The sequence below is a fragment of the Sylvia atricapilla genome, chromosome 15, assembly GCF_009819655.1.
Source record: "Sylvia atricapilla isolate bSylAtr1 chromosome 15, bSylAtr1.pri, whole genome shotgun sequence".
Taxonomy (NCBI): domain Eukaryota; kingdom Metazoa; phylum Chordata; class Aves; order Passeriformes; family Sylviidae; genus Sylvia; species Sylvia atricapilla.
In genome coordinates, this window is record NC_089154.1 from 7,711,404 (window position 1) to 7,734,456 (window position 23,053).

Sequence of the window (23,053 nt, forward strand, 5' to 3'; positions counted from 1 at the left end):
ATATTCTCATTACTGGAACTGCAGTTCCTGGCATTAAGTCTGACCAGTCCCTACACCTCCTTTCTTGCAGGGTTGGCACCACTCTGTTTATTTTCCAAGGTTTTGTTTTGCTCTGGGGACCCATCCCAAACTGTGCTAGCTTCCAGTGCCTTCTCTGACCCTAGAGCCAGGTGTGGGGGGTTTCCTCCTGTTTAGGGGGCCAATTGCATGATCAGCACTCACTGATTTAACCCAGCTCTGAGGGCTGGAGGGTTGTTGGGGATAGGCAGAGGTCCTTGAGCAGCCTGAGGGGAAGAAGGAACCCAAGAGCAGCTCAGCAGCGGGGAAGGAACAGTACCAGCATCAAACTGAGCCTGGGCAGTCTCTCCTTAGCCCTGCCTGCAGCAGATGTGAGCAAACCCTGTGGAGAGTTGTTGTCTCTTAGGTGCTGCTGCACACCCAGGTACAGATGTGGGATAGAAGAACTGTGGCATGACCCACTTTGTGATGTTTGCCTGCTTTCTCCAGGAGGTGAGCCCCATAAAGTTCCCTGCAGGCTGTGCTCTGTGGGAGCTGGGGCAGCTGGCCCCTCTGCATTGGGAGGCAGGTCCTCAGGTGTAAGCAGCCAAACCAGCTCCTGTGCCAGCATCACTAAGCTGGCAAAGGAGTTTGTGGTGAGGTGTTCCTTAGCTCAGGACTTAGCTGTTACTGCTGTCTCTGCTGTAGTGGGGAGAGCTTATGCCTGTAACACCAAGGGGAGGAGGGGCTCCCTGGCTGCTCTAGGTCTGTTCTGCTGCCACTGCTGTTCATGGGGCAGGATCATCACGAGTGCTGGTGTTTGATGCTGTTAGAGGTGATGGGGATGAGCCACAGTTCACCCAGAGCACCTCTTGGGGCTGGGGCAGATCTGCTTCTCACTTTTCTTGTGGCCTCCAAGGGACTGCCCAGGTGTGGAGCTGTCTGGGGACACCTGAAATTCCAGTGGTTTTGGTCCCTTGCTGGTTAACATTGCTTTCTGGAAGGCCTTTTCACGGTTTCTGTTTGCACCCATTGTTCCTACTGCCTGTTCCTGAGCTGGGTCTCAGAGACCTCCTGCTCCATTTCTGCTGAGAGGTCTGGGGTACCTGGCTGGGAGGCTTGGCCTTGCTGAGAACCTACAGCCCCCAGGCAGGCAGAGAAATTTCCCTCAGCTCTCAGGAGGCATGCAGGGAACTACTTCATATAGTAGTGATTTTATAACAAAAGAGGTCAAAGCAGTTACTCAAAAATATATCTTTATTTTTTTCAGTTTATCATCTATTTAAATAATTCAGTTAAAATAGGTTTTATTGCACATGAAAGAACCTTTCTGGATTCTCACTGTCCTCTATAAAATAACCTCATAGAGAAAGGAGAGACTCGTCCACTCAGACACTCTACACATGCTCTGCATCACTCTGGCTCTACAAACCCCAGCAGCCAGCGTGGGGTGGGCTCTGCTCATCATCTCCACAGGGTGCTGGAGGCAGCAGAATGGGCTGTGGCAGGGGGGAGCTGGGTGCCCCGGCTGCCCCAGGAGCACTCGTGGCTGGGTGGGCACACACAGCAGCCCCTGGCCCCCAGGGGCAGCAGCACAGGAGGTAAAAGGTGGGTGCTGACACTGCTCTGTGCATGGGGGCAAGGTGGATGAGGTATAGGTGGGGCGAGACATCCTCCAGGCAGTGCCAGTGCCAGGGCAGGCAGGTGGGGAACTGGGTGGCTGCAGGAGGAAGTCCTTGCCCAGGGTTGAGCAGGAAAAGAGCAGCCAGCTAACTCCCCGTGAGGCTTCTGGGAAGTCATTTAATGAGCTCCTTGGAAGTTATGTTTAAGGGCTGCCTGAGTGATGCGGAATGGAACAAGCTTGCAGAGGATGCACTTCATTACTGTGCTCCAAATTTGATTTCATGCCCTTTCAGATGATTCTTCGGGGATGACTCGGGCTTTCCTACCCCAGCTGTGTAGTAACTTGCTCTACAAGCACATTTCTGGTTGTCCTAGCTTTTCATCTCACAAGAAAGAGCTCCTCAGGATACCATTGGAATCAGGTTTCTACTGAAAATTCAAGTGAGAACTTTCCTTTTATGCTCTTTTGTGCTTTACCCAAGCCCCTGTCATGCCCTTCCTACACATGCTATCCTGGATTCCTGACAGCCCGGGGTTTTTCCCACAAGTCCAGCCACACAGCAGAGAGTAATTAGTGTTAATGCTCAATGTGGCATCAATCTGCTGCTGTGGAGCAATTCCTGCCCACATGCAATGGGGTGTGTGCAGCTGGTGGCTAATGCGTGCCTTTGCCTGGTGAGACATCCCAGCTTACTACCACATCCTGCTCCAGCCATCTCCTGCCATCATTAACTCGAGAACTGATGTTGCTCGAAGCTCCTGCTGTCTCTGAGTCCTCAGCTTTTGTGTCTGAGCTTTGCTCAGGGCAGCTCCGACTGCCAGTTCAATCCCTGAGTACGGGTGTGACCTGACAGCCCTTCAGTGCTTGACTGGCTCTGTGCCTTTCGCCCTGGACATGTGGGTGCAGCACCCACCTCTCTGGGTGGGCAGCAGGTGGGTGACAAGTGTCAGTGCTGGCCGAGCTCCAGCGTGTCAGGCAGCTGCTCTGTGAAGGCAGTCTCCAGGCGCAAAGTGCTGTAGTTGGGCGGGGGAGTCCTGGGCAGGGGGCTGTTCTGGGGCAGCGGCAGGCGCAGGGCGGTGGTGAAGGTGGGCAGGTCCTCGTCGATGCACACGGGGTTGTCGTGGCCCTGCGCCTCAGGGTCGCCGGCCTGTGGGGCCTTGCCCGAGCCGCCCCGCTGCCGGTTCCGCCACCACTTCTTTGCCTTCTGCCACTGGCGCCGCAGGACGATGGACAGCGAGTCGATGAAGAACACCTCCACGATCTCGATGACACACACCACTGAGCAACTCATCCAGAGGCCCAGCTGGCCCCCGAAGTTGGACAGAAGGATGACGAGCTGGAAGAACAGAGAGGACAAGGTTAGGGTCTGCAATGGGCATGTGTCCGTGGTGCCGTTAAGCAGGCAGGGAGACTGAATCGAGGCATCCAGGACTTGCTCAGCACTCCCAAATGTAGAGGGCCCATCTCTGCTGTTGTTCTCTCTGGCTCTGCTTCAGAAGGAACTTAGAGCTGAGCTTGCTGTGGGTAGCCTGGAGGCTGCCCCTGCACAAGGCTCGGGGCTGGACAGGCAGAGACGTGGCCTGAGATAAGGGCTGGAAAGGGCAGGACCGGCCCAGAGGTGCATATCTGAGATCAGCTTCCTGCCCCTGCCCGTGTAGGATTGCTCCCCTGGGCAGGTGAAAGCTTCCAGCCTGCGTGGGAGGAAGTGCTGTGTCTCCTGGGAGTAGAGACCAGCATGCTCACTCACCGTGTTGGCAGGATTCTCCGAAATGAATCTCTCATTCAGGTCCTTGTAGAACACCATGAGGCTGGCAAGGTCTGTCCTGGGGAAACAGGAGGCAGGCAGAGGGTTTAGTAAAACAATAACATGAAACATACTGAAAAACTATGCAAATAACCAGTTGGACCAGTAGGGCTGGGCTGCTCCAAGGGAGCTTTTTCCCCAATTGCCATCATTAGGGCTGCCCAGATCGTATCAGAGCTGGAGGTGCGAGGCAGGAACACACAGGGGGACTTACTTGTTCAGCTTCTTGTTGAGTTTTTGCCCTTTGTCCCAAGAGAGAACTCGGAGCATCCAGTCCTAGGGAACAGATAGAAAATGCAACTCTAGCTGCAGGTTCTTGTGCAGAGACCCTTGGGAGGGGACTTATGCTCCACACCTCCTATGGGAACCAGAACTGAGTGTGTGGCAGGCTGAGCCCAAGGGGATCTCCCAAGACAAATTTCAGTTTAATGGTGAACTCCTGGAGGTGGAGCCCTGAGCTGAGAACTACAGACTGGTCTCTGGGAGCAGCATCACTGAATGCTACTGACTACCCTAGGGCCTCCTGCTTTTGTGCTGAGCCTCTGGAGTTACTCAATGCCTTGTGCTAGGCTGCTGTTCTGGTGCAGTGCAACTGGGAACTCACCTCTGACACGGTAGATGGCCACTGAGCAATGCTGGTGGTGAGCGCCCACTCCTTGAAGCTGCAAAGAGAAGCAGGATGTCACTTGTGAGCTCTGACTCCCACGCACACTTTACCTCTGGCTGTGGCAAGGACTCACCTGCAGGCATCTTTGCAGATCTGCTGGCAGCCCAGCTGCTCCTTCACAAACTTTTCGTGCAGTCTGTAGTAGCAGTACACTGCAGGGGAAGAATAGGATGTGTGTGAGAAGCCAGACATAAAACCTGCTACCTGGGCTGGAATAGGACATCTGGGGTATAGGTGGCTTTGTGGCCATTGCCTACATGGTGGGGATAAGAAGATTTACCCTATAAATATTGCAAAAGACTCTTGAGAAGTGGGTGTCACTTGATATAGGCATGAAAACTGCCACACCTGGTCAAGCCCTCCACTCGACTGCTCTGTGGTGGGCACAGGTGACAAGCCACCAGGGGAAGTTTCACAAACCAGCCAGTGTGAGGAAGGGAGGCACTTCTGGCTCTGGGTGTGGGGGCTTAAGTGGGTTAAGGCAGATTTGCCTCATCCCAGCACGCTGGGTGTGCAGCAGCTGTGACAGGGACACTGGGGTGCAGGCTGGGTACAAGAGGATGTTGTGACAGGGATACAGGTGAGTATAGGGAGCTGTGTGACAGGGACACTGGGGTGCTGGGTACAGGGGGCTGTGTGACATGGACATGGGGGATGCAGGGGCTATATGATGGGTTGGTGCTGCAGGGGACAGGACTGGCAACTGAGGCAAGTGCAGTGCCAGAGGTGTTCCAATACTAACTCCAGTTTGGGTTCTTCTTGTAGTTGCAGTACTCAGCCCCAGGGGGTAAGGGCTGTGCGTACTGGGCACAGCCACACGAGTCCACCATGGCCTTCTGGAAGCAGGAGTGCAGGCAGATCTGGGGAGAAAAAACAGAGCTGGGAGCTAAGAGGCAGCAAGAAGCTTCAGGCTCCTGTGCACCTAAAAACATCCTGCTTATTGATGACAGTAATGGGATGAGAGCCCTGTTTCCCTGGGCCTTCAGGCTCTGCTGTGAGTGAATACAAACAGGCAGAAAGTACGGTGGAAGGTTGAGGCTCTACTGCAAAGAATGAGAATATAATCTTCTCAGAGGATTACATATATGGAGGTTTTATGAATGCCTCCACTTCCCCTATAGCCACCAAAAGCTTCAGTGTTGCAGCTGCTCTTTACAGAGTCAAGGAGAGGGTTTTAGGCCTGCCATGGCACGTGGCCCATGAATCACTAAGTAGGTGTGGGAAGTGACTCACAGCAGCAAACTTCACAGCTTCCACCAAACGCTGCTGGTGCCTACTGGGAGAGGTGAAGCTGGGAGGATTAACAAGGCAGCAGAACTGTGGTTTGTGCTAAAACACTGGGACATGCAGGAACAGAACTTCTCTTTTAAATCCCAGTCAAGCCTTTTGGTCCCAATCCCAGCCCTCCTGAGCACTGAGTTTCGGTGAAGTACTGTTATTAAAAAACTGAGATAATGTCTGGGTGATCCTACCTGGCCCTACACTACAACAGATTTCCTATTCCCCATAAAACAGAAATTCAGCCTAGACCTGGGCTTTGCAGCAGGCAGCAGCTAATGTAAGTACAATTTTTCAAGTGGAGAGTGCCACAACACCTGAGACTCTCCAAGAGGACCCAATTACAGAAACCATGCAAAATTAGTGGAAACCTACTCTGTAAACAAACATCCTGCTATCTGGATACTGATTAGACGGTTTCTGTTATTCCTGGAGTCCTAAAGGTCACAATTTCTGGCTTCAAGGGTTACTAAGCTGCAACCTTTACTTGGCCAATATTTTCCAGTCTCACATTGCTTGAAAATTGCCTAATGAGCTCATGTTCTTTCTTTATCTAACAGGGTGCCTGAGGGAACTTCAAACAGCAACCACTTAGGAATAAAAGTTGGATTTTAAGAAGTGCCATTGCATTTTACATCAGTGGTAAAAGCAACAACCCTGTGCTCAGACTTCTCCCAGTCTTGGGTCCTGAACCACAGACTGTTATAAAGCTTTTTATGCAGGTAGTTTTCAAGCAACTGATAAGCCCAAATGTAATGGCTTTACCTGGAGTGAGTAGCTCTTGTTATAGAGATTTTCCACGGGTATGTCAGCTCCTGTCTCTGTGCAGTCACTGTAGGGTTTGCTCAGCTTGCGAGACCGAGTCTGAGAAACAGGAAAGAACAAAACATGTTTTTTTCGGAGTTCACAGAGAAACCAAAGGATTCAGTGACACATTTTCCCAGCTCTGAAACTGTAAGTGATAAGGCAGCTTTGAATAGAATGTTTACCTTTTGCTACCTAAAATGATTTGTGGTTCCCTTGTCAAAACAAGGGGTTTTTTGTTTCCAATATCCGTTTCCCAAAAAACTGTTCTGGTGAGATTCTCTGCTGTCTTCCTGGAAACCTTCTGCAGGAATGCAAGGTGGTGTAATCATAGCAGTGAGGATTTTTCAAAGCAGAGAAATCCATATGCATGTTCTCTCCTTGTCTTAGAGGCCGTGTGTCATTTACTCTGGATGTTTGTGTTCTGAGGGACGGGGTTGTTGGATGGGGGTTTTGGGTTATTTTCTGTGAGGATCTCCACCTGCCTGAGCTGTTGTTGCACGGGCTGCTCCTGTGCCATGGGTAAACAGCACTTGAAGCTCCACTAGTGCTCAACAGCACCTCTCTCAATCCACTTTAAATCAAATGTTTGTGTCTCTCTCAAACCTTTTTCCAAGTGCTGCTTTGACCCTTTCTCTCAAATGCTAATGACTTTTCCTGTTCCACAATCTCTGCCCAGAGCAAAAAGCTCTGACATGCCAAGGCTGTGCCTGCAAGCTCTGTGAAACCAGGGCTCAGAGCCCTCAAATTCCCGAAATCTGATTCCAGCTGCATTGCCCACTTCCTGCAGACTGCTTTACCCCCCTCAGCCCCTGCTATCTTTCTGCAGTAATTATCCACTTTACAATAGAGTGGCCTGAAACCACAAGAAACATCCATTTAAGAATCCATTCACCTTTCTCTACAGAATTTAAAATTAAAATTAAAAATGCTGTACAAAGGATCAATTTAGCAGGAACTTGAAAAGGCTTGTAGCCCCTAAGGCACTGAATGCAGCTCCTGAGGCCACACCTGATAGGAGCATACCTCGCCACTTTGTCTACAGCAAGACAAGGCTCTGGGACAGTTCAGTGCAAGTCAGAGCTTTTAGAGATGGTCAAATCTCTCTTTGGAGGGAAAGATGGGATTTCAGTAATAGAGATGCATTACTTCTGAAAATTGACTGAAATCAGCTTTTAAATTCCACGTATAATGTAGTGCCAAGACACTGCCTCAGTCTGTTCCTGGGGCTTCCAAGAGATGATCGATCCTTTGTATAAAATTATTTTGTTGTGGCTTATGCTCCTACAAAAGCTTACTTGTTCCTTCAGGTACTGAAATAATTTCCAAACTAAATATTTAATTAAAGCGCTGTAACTCTGACCAAGCAATGCCTTGTTTGCATTCCAAACATCTTGGAGTATTTTTGGAGGTGGGGGGCAGTCCTAGTACCCAGCAGAATGGCATGAGCAATAACCAGACACTGATGCTGTGTTCAGAGCCCAGCAGGCAGCACCGTGTGGGACACAGCTGCCGTGTCCTCCTTTGTGACCTTGCCTGTGGGCATAAGATCTGACCTGGCACCTCGGTGCTGCAGCCCTGTCCTGATAATCCCGACCCCCCACCACGCAGCAAGGCTCTCTGGAATTGTCCTTTCCCTGTGGGACAGCGATCCCCAGTTTTTGTTCCGAGACCAGAAATTGTGTCCAGCTTCTATTTTGGCTGCCTCATTAGGATGCAATTGGATCCCTTCCTCATGACAAATCTTTTATCCACAGACATTAAGATGTGGCCAATCTTGTTTTTTTTTTTTTACTACAGCAACAGTCCAAACCTGTTGTGCTAAGAACGTATTACATTAAATATTGAGACTCTGTCTTCCGTGACTGTCTCTGTACGGTGTGATGGTGACAAAGTAAAGAGTCTTGTGAGACTTTGTGTCCTCACATCATCCCGGTTCCCAAACCTCTCAGTCTCGATTGACCAAGGAGTTGCTGCCACAGCTTTCCAGACAGCTGGAAGACAGTTAACTGTTTGCATTTTGTAAAACATCAGCCCTCTTTTAATGTCTTTTCTAATGCAGGGCCTGTCACGATGGGCACACCCAGATAAGCAGGATGGCTGATGCTCATACCAGACCACCAGAAAGAAATGCAGCTGCTGAAGTGCTCACTTAACAGCCCATCCAGATGAAAGGGGACCTGGCACAGCTTTCGCTGCTGTGCCGAAACCCCTCTGGGCCAAATGCCTGCTCTGAACTACCCCAAATGGGGAAAGGAGGAGCTGCAGCTCTCCCTGGCCTTTGCTCACAGCTGGCAAAAGTTAAGCTGCTGCCCACGAGGGTGTTTTTACTGCTGGGGTAGAGAGAAAACCAGCAAAATGAGGTTTACATTCACAAAACGGTTGGGGTTGTGCTGCTACCATCCCTAAGAACCCCATCCCAACGTGGGGACTCGCAGCTCCAGCTCTGGCTCCTCTGCGGGACCCTCGTGGGATGAAACTCCCTGCTCATTGCTAAAGCCAAACGAAGCACTTGACAACACATTTCTGTGGTTGTGGATTTTGCTGTGAAAACAAAACCAAAAATCCCCTGGAAAGCCAAGAGGTGGAAGAAAAGGGAGAACAAACAATATCCCAGGCCGGTTTGGTTTATAAAGACCCTATTTTCCCACAGCCTCTTTTGTTCAGAAAAGTACTATCACAGGATTTCCTTCAGAGCACTTCAGCTGCTGAGTGGGAGGTATTTAAAAGCCTTCGAGCTGCTGGCTCTCTGAAATCACCCCATCAGTTTCTATCTACAACTGTACCAAGGCAAAGGTGCATCTGAAAAAGAGATTGTTGCCACTTACAAAGTGCATCCCTATGGATGTGGCCGCTGCAGTCTCAATTTCAGTGCCAATGTCTTCAATGAAGGGATACTCGTTTTGGTCGTGGACGATGATCTTGGCTCCTGAAGATGTCACCAGGAAGGGGTTGTAGTCTGCCTCGTCGATGTACAGAACAACCTGCAATCCTGAACCACAAAGACAAGGCAGGAAGTTACACCAGCAGCCAGAGATACATTTTTCTGGTCAAGGAGAGCAGCACAGTTTATTTCATGTTATCTGGCCTTAAGCAGAACTGCAACAGCCAAGCACAGCCTCTGCCCAACCAGACCAAGGCACCTGCAGCCAGTAACATCCCTTGGTGGTACTGAGTACAACAAACAACATCTGCTGAGAACGTTGCTGGAACTCACTTAAAAAGTTATATAACTGGGCAGCAGTAATTTCAGCTGGAAAACATTAGTGATGCAATGATATTATCTGTATTCTCAGGCAAGAGTTTGCACTAGTTCAAACAGGCATTTCCCCAATCAGCCTGTACATCTACAGCCAACACATCGCTCACGCTCCAGCAGGATCCAGTTTGCTGAACCACTTGTTATCAAACAGTTCCTCTGCAAACTGACAGGGAACACCCCAAGTGTGCATAGTGCCCTGGAACACCCCACGTGTGCAGTGCCCTGCTCACCGTATTCGCTGCCGCCCGTGGAGGTGCTCAGGATGGTCCCGTTGTCGCCGCTGTTGAAGGTGTAGCAGTTGCCGTGGAGGGGGTGATGGAAACGAGTGAAGTGCCTGGAAGAAATCGAGTATCATGACATTGTTCCCTGTCGTTCTGTCTGGGGGAAAGACAGCACATCTGGGCTTCGGTTTAGACACAGACAGATCAGGACTGCATGGGGGGTTTATTACTTCTTTTCAAGAAGTTTGTTTCACTGAAAGATGTGTATCTCTTTCTGAGTAACTTGAAAACTACATGGCAGTATGATCTAGTTTAATGTATCAGGAGATGAAAACTCGAGGAAGTTTTAATGTGGGGAATGGGGGTTAATAGCATGGGGGGGGGCAGATTCACAGAATTAGCAGTGGCTCCTGCTGGAATTCAGCAAATACCAAATATTCCATTCCTACATATTATGGACTTGGAAATAAGCTGTTAAGATGGCAGGAATTTTCTGTGCACTGACCTTTTGTCACAAGATAGGCCATCAAAGAAACATGTCAGTAGAAGGTCATCAGCAGAATAACTCAATTTTTCTTTAGTCTCCAGGGGAATTTGTGCCATGATGTTCATGTAATGCAGCTTGTACCACTCCTGGATAGCGTTAACACCTGAACTGAATGTGTACAGGGCACAGTCACTGCTGTTGTTTGCGTCACACTGGCAAGCACAAAAGGGAAAAAGCATTTCAGATGAACTGAAATCATGGATTCTACAAGACAGGTGTAAATTAAGGATTGTACAAGGTATATCTGATAGTGTTTCTTTTCCACAGAAATAAACATGTATGAAGTCACAGTGGGCATCAAAGACCTTTTATGCAAGGCTAAGTGATAGGACCAAATAAAAGGTCACAGATGACACTGACTCTTATTTGGGAAGACTTCAGGAAAATACTTCTCCTCCACAGAGCTGGAGGTGAATCTGCAGTAGCCATGGAGGCTTAGGCAGTGGTCTTCACCACTGTGCAGTGCAAAGCCACCTGAGCAGGCAATAAAACCTGCCCGAGGGAACAGTAACCCCAACACCCTTTGCTACCCCACAGGGAACTCGCTGGTCAGGGCACAGTGACACTCACCAGCTGAAAGCCAATGATGTCATTGGAATCACCCGAGTTCACGATGGACGAGTCCTTGTGAAAGACACTTCCCTCTATTTTCCTCTTCTGCCCACTGTGCAGGTCAGTTGCTGTCCTGGAGAAGTCCTCGACCTTCAGCAGAGGGATGTGTTGGAAGAAGTCGCTCCCTGTGCTGTTCCAGTCATCCACTGATCGGCGCACCTTGGACTTGCCCTCAGAAAATCCATAGAAAGTTTCCAAAGCCTTTTTTGTCTCTTTGTCCAATTCAGATAAATATTCTTTCATGGCACTATACCTGCATGGAAGAGAACATGACAGTCACATCCCATCCCACCTCGCTGCCCAGCTGCAGTGCTCTGCCTGCTGCATTGTGGATGCCATGGCTTGGGACAGAATTCCCGATGGAGGTCTCAAACCAGTTTCTCACATTAGTGAGGGCAGACACAATTATATCCATGGAGAGATCTTGGACCGAGGACCCCAGGAAGCAGAGCAGACTAAACTAGAGTGAAAATTCTCCCAAGACTCTCGAGCTCCTTATGTTAGGAAGTCTGAGGAGGCAGAGTATGTGGAAATAAGACTTCATCTGTGAAGAGTAATCAAAGACCTGGATCCCCATGGGGTGGGAATCTGGCAGTAGAATAGAGCGCAGTGTAAAGCTTGATTTGACAGGAGAAAAAGTATTGTTGATGGATCATGTCAAAATCTCCCATAAGGAAAGAAAGAAGCAAAAAAGGAGTGACAGACATCCTCTTTCCATTCTTTAGGAGACGATGCTGTTCGTAATCCTGGAACTTTGGTCTTGGGAAGAAGAGAATTTGAAGAGAGCCAAAGAGTGGACAGGGAATGTCAGGGGCAGAAAGCAGCATGAACCGAGCCGAGGCCAGCAGGCAGCAGTGAGGTGTGAGAGTGTAAACCACAAGGCACAGGGAAAACCCACGGTTGGGAAAGTGCTGACCAGCAGCACCGGGACCAGCTCGGGATAGAGCCTGGCGCTGTGCTGACCTGCCATCCTCCCACCAGCTCCCCGAGCCTTACTTGTAGGGGTTGATGTTGCAGATGGTGACGGCGGGGAACGGCAGCTTCTGGAACTGGACGGTGACGGAGACCGAGGCACTGTAGTAGTTCATGAGGAGCTCCGCGCACTGCCAGAGGATGAGCCCCACGGCGCTGAGGGTCAGCAGGATCCAGAGCAGGCGGCGCAGGCGGCCGCGGGACACCACGATGCGGCGGCAGCCGTGCGTGTTGGTGTTGAGGCAGTACCAGCGCATCAGCTCGCTCAGCGTGGGCGCCTGCGGGCCTCGCACCGGCAGCGTCCGCTTCAGCCGCGCCGTGATCTTCTTACCGGGACCCGTGGCAGCCGCTGCGGGCGAACCGGGCAGTGAGGGGGCGGCTGGGGGATCGGCGCCCGCCCACCGCCCGGTGCCCCGCCACACCGCGACCGCAGGGTCCTGTCCCGCCCGGCCCCGCGGAGCCGTCACCCGGCATCCCACCCCTTTGCCAACGTTTGATCCCCGAAACGGCCGTCCCGGGGGGGATCGCGCTTGACGCGCCTCACCTCGGCCACCCTCCGGGCCCGGTGGCGCCATGCTCCGCTCCCAGTCCCGGCGCTGCAGCCGATGGGGCGGCGGGCGGCCGCGCCGGTACCTACCCCCGCTACTGCCCCGCCCCGCTACTGCCCCGCCCCGGACCGCCCCGCCCCGGACCGCCCCGCCCTCCTCGCTCCACGGCCGCGCAGCGCCATCCCACGGCGGCGGCCGGGGCTGCGCGGGGAGGCCGCAGTAACGGGCCCGAGCAGGGCGGGCCCGGCCGGGCGGGTCCCGGGAGCGCGGCCGGAGCCCCCGGTGCGGGGCGCGGGCCCCCGGGGGGCGGGGCCGGGGGCGGGGCCGCAGGGGCCCCACCCTCCCGTGCCCGCCCTCCCGTGCCCGTCCCACGCCAGCACCCAAGATGGCGGCGCTGCGGCAGCGTCTGCCCGTCGCCAAGGTGGCGGCGCGGTCACGTGGAGGCGCGTCCCGCCCCGCCCGGTGCATGGCGGCGCCGTGAGGCGGCGGAGCCGCGGCCCGACCCGGCCCGGCGGGATGCGGCGGCCGCCGGGCTGAGCTCCGGGCCGAACGCCGGGCGGGCTGAGCGGGCCGAGCGCCGGGCGGGGATGCGCGCAGCGCCGAGCCGCCATGTCGCGGGTGAGCGGCCCCGGGCCGGCCGGCAGCGCCAAGGAGAAGCGCTCCTTCAGCAAGCGGCTTTTCCGCGGGCGGGCGGCGGGCGGCGGCGCGGGCTCGGCCCCGGCCGCCACCCCGGCCCCAGCGCCGTCCGGGCGGTCGCTCGGCGGGTTCATGAGCCGCGTGCTGAAGACCCTCTCCACGCTCTCGCACTACAGCAGCGAGCCCGAGCCCCGCGGCGCGCTCGCCCCGCGCCTGCCCCCGCCTCAGGCGACGGGCGGCCTGGGCAGCTGCTTCCCGCCGGGCCCGCCGCGCAGCCCCGAGCCCCCGCCGCGCCCCGCCGGCAGCTCCGAGGCCGTGCCCGGCGTGGCGGGGCTGCGCAACCACGGCAACACCTGCTTCATGAACGCCATCCTGCAGTGCCTCAGCAACACCGAGCTCTTCGCCGAGTTCCTGGCGCTGGAGCAGTTCCGCGGCGGGCCGCCCCCCGCCGATGGGCCGCCGCCCGAGCCCGGAGAGGTCACGGAGCAGCTGGCGCAGCTGGTGCGGGCGCTCTGGACGCTGGAGTACACCCCGCAGCACAGCCGCGACTTCAAGGTGAGCCGGGGCCTCGTCCCGTCGAGGCGGGAGGAGCGAGCACAAGGCCGCCGGGAGCAGCCCTGGGGGGCCGGTGCTCGCCGTGCGAGGGCCGCGGGGCTCGGGGCTCAGCTGGTGGTGCTGTAGCTCACATCAGGTCCAAATGTGACACAACGTGTCACCATCACACGGGCGCACCGCTGGCTGCCCCGGTCACCAGCTGTGGTGGATATCTTGCCACTGGTCCGAGCAGCCATGCGGTGGGAAGAACCCTCTTGCCAGCTGTGTGCCAGCAGGTCTGGAGTGCTGCTCCTGCTACCAGCATCCTCCTAGAGCAGCTGAACCTGGTCTGGTGACAGCCTTGGGCGGCCATGGCAGCGCCCTGGGCATGGGACAGGTGCTGCCACTGCTCTTTGCTCACAGTGTTTCATGCTGTTTGATGGCTCTGAATGGTTTTTATGGGTGAAAATACCCGTTTTACTGTTTTATTCCTCTACTGTGCTACCATTAGAGAAGTTTCAGCTAACTGTTGTTTGGGAGTTGTGAGCGTGCATGGAAGGAGGCTGTTGAGAACTGTGCATTGTAGTCAACTAACCAAGAACTTGTGAGTCTGGGCCGATTTGGGGAGTGTGTTTCAGGAGTACCTGCTTGGACTCGTTCATGTTTGGCCCCACAACGTTCTCCTGCCTCAGCTCCTGCCCTGCCTGGGCCTCATGCTTGCCCCAGGAGCTGTTGGAGCAGAGGGCTTGGTCATTGTGCTGTGGCATAAAAACACCCTGCCATGGCTTTGGATGAAATCAGGCACAACTGTTTTAGAAGTGCTCTTGCCTCTTGGAATAGGGAGAAGTGTTATTCCTGGCACAGAAGACTCTCTCTCTGGCCGTGTGAGAGAATCAGCGGGTGGGTGGTAGCTTCCACACTGTGAACTTAGAGATACTTTGAGGAAATTTTAGAGGAATTTTTCTTGCAGAGTGACTTGCAGAGATGTTCAAATACATGAAAACACAGTGAGAACATCATTGACACAGTCTTGGGCTCTCTGCCTGCAGTTCACCTGGGGTGCACAGCAGTTGGAGACTGGCCCAGAGTCGGCTCTCCCTTGGTGCCTGCTAGATGGTGGGATGTCCTGGAGGGTCCTCTGAGGTGGCAGGGACCTTTGGCACCCTCAATCATTTGTGTGGATGCATGGCCAGCACCTCTTCCCTTTTCTTCTGTGCTTTTTGAGACAGTTGTCCCACTGCTATGCCAGGGTATTCCCTGGAGAGCCCTGGCTGTTTGCCTTCGAGGGAAGGCGCCTGCCTGCTCTCAGGATGCCTGCCACAAGCACCACGTGTGGCTCTGGTCTTTTTGGGAGAGCATTTATGGGGCAGCACTTGGAAAGGCAATCATTTGGTGAGTCTGGTCTTGGCAGCACCGTGGGGCACTCACCTTGACCCTTCACGGCTCTGAGGTGGTGTGGCAGAAAAAGGAATTGTGGATTTCTCCTGAGTAATAGCAGGAAAAAAGGTCGTGAAAGCAGGATTGTCTTCTGACAGAGGAATTGATAGAAGGGGGAGCAGCTCTCTTTCTAGGCCAGGCTCTGCTGTTCACACAGGCTGTGAGAGCAGGGCTGGGATATGAGTGACAGCAGGAGGAAGAGCATCAGGGCTAGGGATTAAATTAAGGCCATGTTCTGTGCTTGTCAATAGTAGAACTTTGCTGTTGGCAGGCATTGCTGATGGTAAGTGAGTGATGTTCTTCTTGTGGATGGAGCTGGAGCCCATCCATCTCCTACCTGACAGGTCCCTGGAGGTTTTAAAAAGCCTCTTGCTGGAGGAAATCTGGTCCCAGTTGATCCAGATCAGGACTGTACAGTGCCAGCAGCCTGCTGAGGACTGTTGTTGTGTCAAGTACTGTTCCCTTATAGAGGTCAATTACTTCTAATATGACATTAATGTTTATAAAGACAGTTAAGTTGCCTTGAACCTTCTTTTCAATGTAGTTCTTAATTAAACTTTTTCTCAGCAGCAGATTTGCACTGTTCATTTACAAACATAAACAAGGGGTTTAGATTGGAGAAAGGCAAAGATTGGTGTTTTCATTCTGGAAACTGCTGCATCTCCCCAAAAGAAGGAAAACATCCACTCAGCCTGTTCTGCTTAGAGGGTGGAACATGCCTGATCTGCTTTGATGTAATTGTTTTTATGAGTATCAAGTGTTTTCACAGAGTAATTTTGGGTTTTCCCTCCAACAGTAATAGCCACTCACAGCAATATTTATTTGATAGGCAAAAGGCTCTTTTTTCAGCATGCTTTCAAATCAATGTGTTGGTTTTTTGCTATTTTTCCTGTTTTGGCACCAAATATAACTGGAGAAAGGCACTTTCTAATTCCTAAATACTTCTCTGCAGGTGCTAAATGTATTTTAGGATAAAGGATAATCCTGATTTTCTTGCTCATTCTTATTTCTGTCGGCTTCTTTCTTGGAAGGGAGGAAATTATTGTCAAGGGAGCATGTCTTAAAGTCCTTGTGGTCAGGGCCTTTGAAGGAATGATTTTTGGAATGCTTTCTACCCTCAGCTGGTTTTCTTGGTAGTGTTTTGAAAATGGTCTTCAGGAAACAGCCCATGTCATGGGTCTCAGAATGATGTAGCTGCTGAAATGGAGGAAAATGCAGTTCAAACAACTGGTTTGTGATAAATGGTTCAGCTTGTAGTGACAGACTGAGGGGAGAGCCTGGCAGAGAGCTTGTGCACAGAGAGGGGAGGTTGGGAGTGCTGACAGAGCAGGGGATGTAGGAGGCTGAGGTAGCAGGAAAAGGTGCTAAGGACTGGACTGAGAGGTGGAAGCAGAAGGGTTTGGTTCCTGTATTGGGAGGCTGGGGAGCCCTTCCTGGGGAACAGAATGGGAGCACCACGGCAGAGTTGGTAGTTCCTGGTAGTTTCTCTGCTGAAGATGACTTTCCTATTGGTCCTGTGCTCCTTTGCTGTTTGCTTTAACAATCTTTCTCTTCCGATTGCTCAGAGGGTTTTGTTTTCCTGCCCAAACAAAGCTGCTGCTTTCATAACAGGGGCCAATATTGCAGCTTGTGCTTCCTCTTGCCCCTTTGTGATGGTATGACAATGGTGACAAACGTCTATTGTATAAGCAGGGCTTTGGGCTTGTTTTTTTGCAGGGAGCTGTCCATCCTGCTTGCAAAGTTCCTGGGAGTGTCAGACAGGGAGGACAGAGCACCCTTTGTATTGGGAATAGGTCTGCAGCACTTGGAAGTGATAGTGGGGGTCGTCAGCGGGAAGGATTTTGATTTAAACTAATTTGGCTTGAAAAATTACGTTCTCAGGTAAATCCTCTGCCTCCTGTGAAGTGTGGGTCTTCTGTGAATGATGAGAATCTTTCTGTTTTGAGACTTTCTTTGAGGCTCTAAGGCAGTTATACACTGAAGCGTGCCAATGTCTAACAAGACCCTTTGCACGCCAGAGCTGGGATTGCATTTCTTGTCCTACAAGAAGATAGCCTTGACTGTGACCTGCTGCATGTTCAGCAAATATAGCACAGTCACCATAATTCATTTGGGTTGGATTGTCAGAATTGGATCTAAACCCAGAATGAATCCCTGTTAGTAGAGCAGGGGTTATCGTGACAGGTTAAAAGTTCTGCTTCCTTATTTATTTATTTATTTATGTATGTATTTATTTTTAAACTTATATTTGGTGTGAGATTTCCAAGTAGCTGCTTGAAACTTGTTTCAAGGTGTTTTGGGAATGCGTTTGGTGCAAATATCTCACTTTGGGACAATCAATCTGCCAGCTGTCTTGGGCACTTCTTCGGGAGTTAGAGATTAACTCCTGAGTTATGAAGGAACTCCTGGCAGTGTTGGCATGGTCAGATCTTTGCCTCCTGTTGCAGTGAGAGCAGTTCTCAGCAGAGCTGCTGGGGCAGCATGGGTGTCAGGAGCCTTCGATCCTGCTCATGGAGCTGTCAGCCCCAGGCCCTTCTGCTCACCAGAGCCTTGTGCCTTGCTGATGGGGCCAGTGATGTGTCAGATGTGATCTTCTGGATTGTATGTAAATGTCTTGCTCTCTGCCTAGCCCAGGATCGGTTATTTTATTCTGCACAGGATCAACTGCTTATTCCTAAATATTTCCACAGAAAGTAGACTGTCCTTCCTCTTCACAGAGGGATGGAAGAAAGGGACCTGAAAGAATAAATGTGAGACCCTTCACCCTTCCCTCCTGGTCCCTGGACTCTTGGTTCCTGGTGCTTCAGTCCTTGTGTTGGTCTAAAGAGGCTTTGAGTAGATTAGGTAATATGGGATATTGAAGTGCTTATTGCAGTTCAGTCCAGGTGCTTCATGATACTGAGGAGGCTTGTCCTAAGACTGTTTTGGGAATTGGAATTAACACCCTTTCCTTGAAACAAGAAGCAAGTTAGAAATTTTCGATATTTTTGTGATGGTTCTTGACATCATAGAAATGTGGTTCACTGGGATCACAAAGGTCTGGCACTCTTGCCATGTTACACCCTTTTTTTTTTTTTTTTTTTTTAATGTTCATTATCAATAAGATGTCCAATATTGCATGTATGGGTTTTTTTTTATTTTGCTTATTTTCTTGCCTATTTTTCCTTACAGTTGCTTTACTCACTTTCTACACACATACTCCTAACCCCCCTGGGAAGGGTTTCCTGCAGCAGATCTGGTTGCCTTAAGGCAGCTGGCTGACTTACCTGTGAAATCCAATTGCTTCCTGGGGATTTCTGTGTTGCGCTTCAAAGTTTGATCTGAGTGAGTGCAGCACAAGGCTGGGGAGCTGAGGCTGAGCCGCAGAGTCCATAGGTCAGATGTGGTTTGCTGAGGGGGTTCTGCTAGAGGAGGCAGCAGAAATGTGGTGTGGGTGCTCCTCTCCAGAGCAGAGGGTTGGGTGAGGCAGGAGAAGAGACCCTAGTGTAGAACAGCTCTGCTGCTCCTCTGCTCAGTGGCCCTGGGGGCTGGCAGGACCCTCTGGGAGGCTGGAAAGATAAATGTACATCGTGGCCAAAATGTGTTTTCTGTCTTCTGAGCTTCCAGGTTCTTACTTCCATGCTGTTGTGCAAAATGACACGTGGTGAAACTATGAGAACTGTGTCGTGCCTGGCAACCCGTGGAAGCAGTGAGGGGGATGCATGTTCCCAGGCAGCTTAATTGGATCTGTGTCGCTCTGTGCTTTGTACATGGCCACACTTGATTGGAGCGAACCCATTCTTCCTGCCGTTTGAACAAAGCATTGCTTAATGAACTTGTTAGCATATGGTTGTGTCACTGAAGTGAATGTTTGTTATCAAGTGTGAGGGGAGGCTTCTCAGAGTGATAATGATGGGATCCCCTCATCTCAGTTTCTGTGTCCAGCTTGGGACCAGGAGAAAAGCCTGGAGAGGGCAGGAGAGATGCAAGTGTGCAGCTGGAGCACAAGCTCCTTGGGCTGCTGAGCCCAGCCTTCACATCCATCCTCTGTGCCAGCATTTACTGATAGTCCTTTACAGAACTGCTTCATGTTTGTGGCATTTTTCTGCCCCTCTATCCCTTATTCTATTGAATCCCACCAGTTCTTCTACTAGTGTAGCAGGAAAACAAGTTCTTGGTGAAAATGTGGGTTTTCTGCTCTTCATAAGGGTGAATTCTCCTGGCAGCCAGCACTGACTCCTGTCCGTGCCTTCTGGCAGCAAGACCTGCTCTCTTGGGAAGGGCCTGGAGAGGAGTGTGCCAACTGGGGAATGCAGCATCACCTCTGTGTCTGCACACATGGCAGCCCTGGATAGCATCATCTGGACAAACTCCACTTTGGCCTTGTGCGTTCAAGGAAGGTGGTTAATGAGGATTAACAGGCTTCAGCCTGAAGGGTTAGAGTAGCTGCTGGTATGAGAGCTGTTAGGCAGGGGTTGGTGTGGCGATGCTTCTTGTCTGGGCTTGTTAAAGGTGGTAGAGAATCCCTCTGGTGCTGCTCCCTGTAGTGCTCCTTTTGGCTTTGCTTCCTGAAGTATTCTCATAAGGGCTGTGCTTATTGCCCTCTGCATTGCACTGGGCAGGACTGTGTGGGGCCATGGGCTGCCCAGGGAGCTGCCGTGTCCCATGGGGTGCTGCCTGCAGAGCCCTGGTGCCTCTGGATGCTCACAGGGCAAGGGAGGAATGTTTTGTCCTGCCCTAGTTGCTGTGACCAGACCTCCTGTCATCAAAGCTCCCTTTTCCGTGCCTGTGGTAAAGCCGAGTCCACAGTGATCTCTTCTGCCTCTGAATGAAGGAGCTCCCTTCCTGAGCTCTGAACCACACTGCTGGCTGGGTACTGGTCTCCCCAGGAAGGAGCATCTCCAGAGAGGTGAAAGTGCTGTCTATGTGTGAGCAGAGAGAGTAATTCAGGTCTTACTCAAACACAAAACAGTGGTTGTGGGCTTAGAAAAGAGAAATAATGTGGTTGAGCATAACTCACTGTTCAACAGAAGATAAAGAATAGCCTTTCTCTCCTGTGTGTGTGTCATTGAGTCAGGTCTCTAATGAGCTGACTTTATCTGTTCACATGCAGAATCCTTACACAGTTGCTTCCTAGCAGGGCCACACTGGAAAATAGCAGACTGGCATTTTTCCTCTAGTTGTCTTTGTGATCTGGAACAATAATAGCAGCAAAGAAGAGGCCAGTAGTTCAGCTCTGTTTCGATCTATTTATTGCATCTCTTTAGAGCAGTAGATGAACTATTATTAAACTTTCAGTGGCCTGGTAAAAATGGTAATGTGTCTTTGCTGTAAATCGCCTTTATAGGCAGGCAGGGACTGATATGGTTGCAGGGTGCTTGCGTTAGTGGTACGTAAGTGGGATTGATAGGAAATTTTGATTTTTTTCCCCCTTATCTCTTTAGATGGAGCCACTTCATCCAGGGTGTCTGTGTACCACTGCATGCAGTCTGGTGGAATGGAGGATCCACCCACCTCCTGCCAAGCTCACAAGGGCTGAGCTGAGGAAAGGGCTGGAGGTGCTGTGCATCATGGAGGGTGTTGGGAGGCAGTGTCAGAGTCCATGCCCACTCCTGGTGCCCCATAGCTGAAACAGCTGCACTGGAATTGTTCTGGAGTCATTCTTAATACCCCGTGGTGCTGGACAGAAGCTGGTCAGATGTGCCAACTCTACTTATGAGAGAGCCAGATTAGGGGCAGAGGATTAATGGCTCTTGGGGGTTGGTAAATGTGGTGGTTTTCATGTGTTTTTAAAGCATTTGCTTCCTATCTCTGTATCTTAGTCCAGTTATAGTTGCTGTTGCATTACTACAGGACCAGCAAAATGAGGTGTTTGTTGCCTTAAGTGATGAGCAAAAGCAGAGTGAAAGTTTAGGGTTATGACAAGGGCAAGAAACCTTCTGCTGGGCTGGAAGGGCAGACTTGGAAAGTAACTATGGAGGGGTGCTGGGTGGCCAGTGCTCTGTGATGAGCTTCTTGCTCCTTTGTCTACTTTGTCAAATGTTCCTGTAGCTGTTCAGGAATGGGCCATCTGGTTGCTGAGAGCCTGCAGTCCCCCATCCATAGCACAGGGCTCTGGGGACCCCCCCATGCTCTTCTGCATGCTGCCCTCAGCCCACCATGGAGTTTGCCTGGGGACAGGGAGTTGTGTGGGGCTGTGTTTGGTGCTGAGCCATCAGGCTCGTGGGGGTGGGCTGCACTTTAGGAGTTCCTGGTATTTGTCTCAATTGTTAAATTGTTTATTTGAGTCAGCACCTCTATCTCTCTCAGAGTTAATCATGTGTCTCAGCACTGGCTGTTCTGACTGTGTGTCCATTGTTCCCCTCCACACCGTGCGTGTCTGGGATTGCTGCCGCAGCCCCCTGAAAGGGGCTGGGAGGAGGGCACACGGCATTCCCTGGAGCAGCAGCTGCAGGGGGTGAAGCAGTAATGGACCCACTTGTAGCAGCGCTGGCAGGAAGTGTCAGTGACGCTGGGAACATGCTGCTGCTGCTGCTGGAGTGTTTGTTCAGCAGATCCTCTTGTGAGGAAGTCGCATCTGATATTTTGTAGTGCTTCCTGAATCACTTCCAACATCTTGTGATGTGTCTCCACAGGCAGCTCTTTATCCTTAGTCCACTCAGGCTGCAAGAGTGTTGAGAAAACCAGAGCAATTATCATGGAGATGCTTCTGAGCTGAGCAGTGACACAGATACAGAGCAAGGCACGTGACTGCTGTGCATCCGTGGCTTCACTGTGCTTGGGATTGGTACAGACTGGCTGCTCCCTGTGGGACACTGCATCACCAGGGACACATATCAGTGAGAGCCAAGGAAGCTCTGGACTGGAGTGGTGTGCTGTGCCTTTGGGGAAGAGGTGATAACAAATACTAGCCTGGATTCTCGAAGTCCTTATGTTTCTGTACAGAACCCTTGCATGTCCTCATTTCACTCGAAATACTGGATTTGCTTCCTCCCAGCAAAGCCAAGAGCCTTTTATCATCATCTCTGTCTAGACGGGCCCTTGAAGTGCAGTGACAGTGGCTGTTGGCTGAGCTCAGTGGGACAAAGGACACCAGATAAGGCTGCTTGATATGGCTGATGTGTGAGCCTGTTCCCATCACACCTGTTTGTGTCTTGGCACACAGGGACCACACACTGCTGGGGACATGGCTGGTGTCTCAGCACTTCCTTGCCTTGGCTCTGTGTGTCAAATCACTGAGAAGAATGAGCTTGGCTTTGTTGTGACCTGCAGTGCTGTTGGAGCCCACCTCCCTCGGTGGGAGTAAGGGACACCATTGCCTGGTGCTGAGCTGAGTGCAGTGGGTTGGGAAGGGTGGGTACAGCTGTCAAAACTCAGGTGTGTTACTATAGGATCATGCATAACAGTTCTGGAGAAATGTAGTGAGGTAACCACTAAATCTTTGCTTCATGTATTAGTGATTGATTTTCAGTTTGAAACTTGACACAATAATTTAAGGGCTAAATTTAATTTTCAATGTAGGATTTTTTTTAACAAAGTTAATGTTTGCGAAGCAACTCTCCCTGTGTAATGCCTTACATCCTTCCCTGCATCATTGTCTGGGTGCCTTCAGCTCACCTTTCTGCTGAAGGAGGGTAAGGGGTATCAGGCTGGTACCTGAAGAGACTGTTTCGGATCCATTTTATGGATTATATTTTATCATTTTATGGATTATATTTTATCATTTTACTTCTGCCAGTGGATTTTGCTTTGCTTAACAGGAACTAAGAGCAGAGAAGGCTGTTAGGTCTCCATTAATTGTCAATGCTCACAGACTGCTTTGAATTTCTCTCCCCCTCAAAAAGATTTGCAGCAGCATTCCAAGCTGACGTTTCATTGGACACCAAGCAGAGGTGCTGGGGTCACACCAGTGTGGCACAGAGTGTTGGCTGGGGACCACTCTCATGGTTCAAGCTTTGTGCACATAATTTATGTGGGAGGGTGCTGGTCCCTGTACAGCAAGGGCAGTAAATCTGCTGTCAGAAGGGCTGCACATATGTAATGAGAGCAGATTATTTCTGTTTTCCATTATTTTGCAGCCTTGAGACAGGTGGACAGATTATAGAGCATAGAGAGTATATGTTTATCAGTC

The 23,053-nt window shown here is 51.3% G+C and overlaps 2 protein-coding genes across 3 annotated transcripts in view; one reads left to right on the plus strand and one right to left on the minus strand.

Moving 5' to 3' along the window:
- Positions 1-1,248: 1,248 nt before the first annotated feature.
- SCNN1G (sodium channel epithelial 1 subunit gamma) lies at positions 1,249-12,374 on the minus strand. 2 transcript variants are annotated; one of them, XM_066329982.1, is made up of 13 exons: positions 12,333-12,374; positions 11,813-12,137; positions 10,775-11,069; positions 10,163-10,356; positions 9,667-9,770; positions 9,003-9,166; positions 6,136-6,234; positions 4,835-4,952; positions 4,166-4,244; positions 4,030-4,087; positions 3,640-3,701; positions 3,369-3,444; positions 1,249-2,957 (listed from the first exon to the last, which is right to left on the minus strand). In XM_066329982.1, exons 1-13 carry the CDS (start codon positions 12,361-12,363, stop codon positions 2,568-2,570), a joined length of 1,995 nt encoding a protein of 664 aa, XP_066186079.1. In that variant the 5' UTR covers positions 12,364-12,374; the 3' UTR covers positions 1,249-2,567. The 2 variants fall into 2 exon arrangements, with proteins under 2 accessions (XP_066186079.1, XP_066186078.1); XM_066329981.1 differs by having other exon boundaries at positions 11,813-12,373.
- Positions 12,375-12,930: 556 nt separating this feature from the next.
- USP31 (ubiquitin specific peptidase 31) overlaps positions 12,931-23,053 on the plus strand; it is a 29,128-nt gene continuing 19,005 nt past the window's right edge. The window contains exon 1 of the mRNA XM_066329984.1: positions 12,931-13,527. Coding sequence (XP_066186081.1) covers positions 12,946-13,527 — 582 coding nt within the window. The 5' untranslated portion in view covers positions 12,931-12,945. The remainder of the gene's footprint in view (positions 13,528-23,053) is intronic.

Coding starts and splice junctions, on each gene's coding strand:
- SCNN1G (XM_066329981.1), bottom strand. CDS start 12,363: ATGGCGCCACCGGGCCCGGAGGGTGGCCGAGGTGAGGCGCGTCAAGCG. Junction 6,235..9,002: donor CATCCATAGGGATGCACTTT/GTAAGTGGCAAC, acceptor CCTGTTTCTCAG/ACTCGGTCTCGCAAGCTGAG. Junction 4,088..4,165: donor ATCTGCAAAGATGCCTGCAG/GTGAGTCCTTGC, acceptor TTCTCTTTGCAG/CTTCAAGGAGTGGGCGCTCA.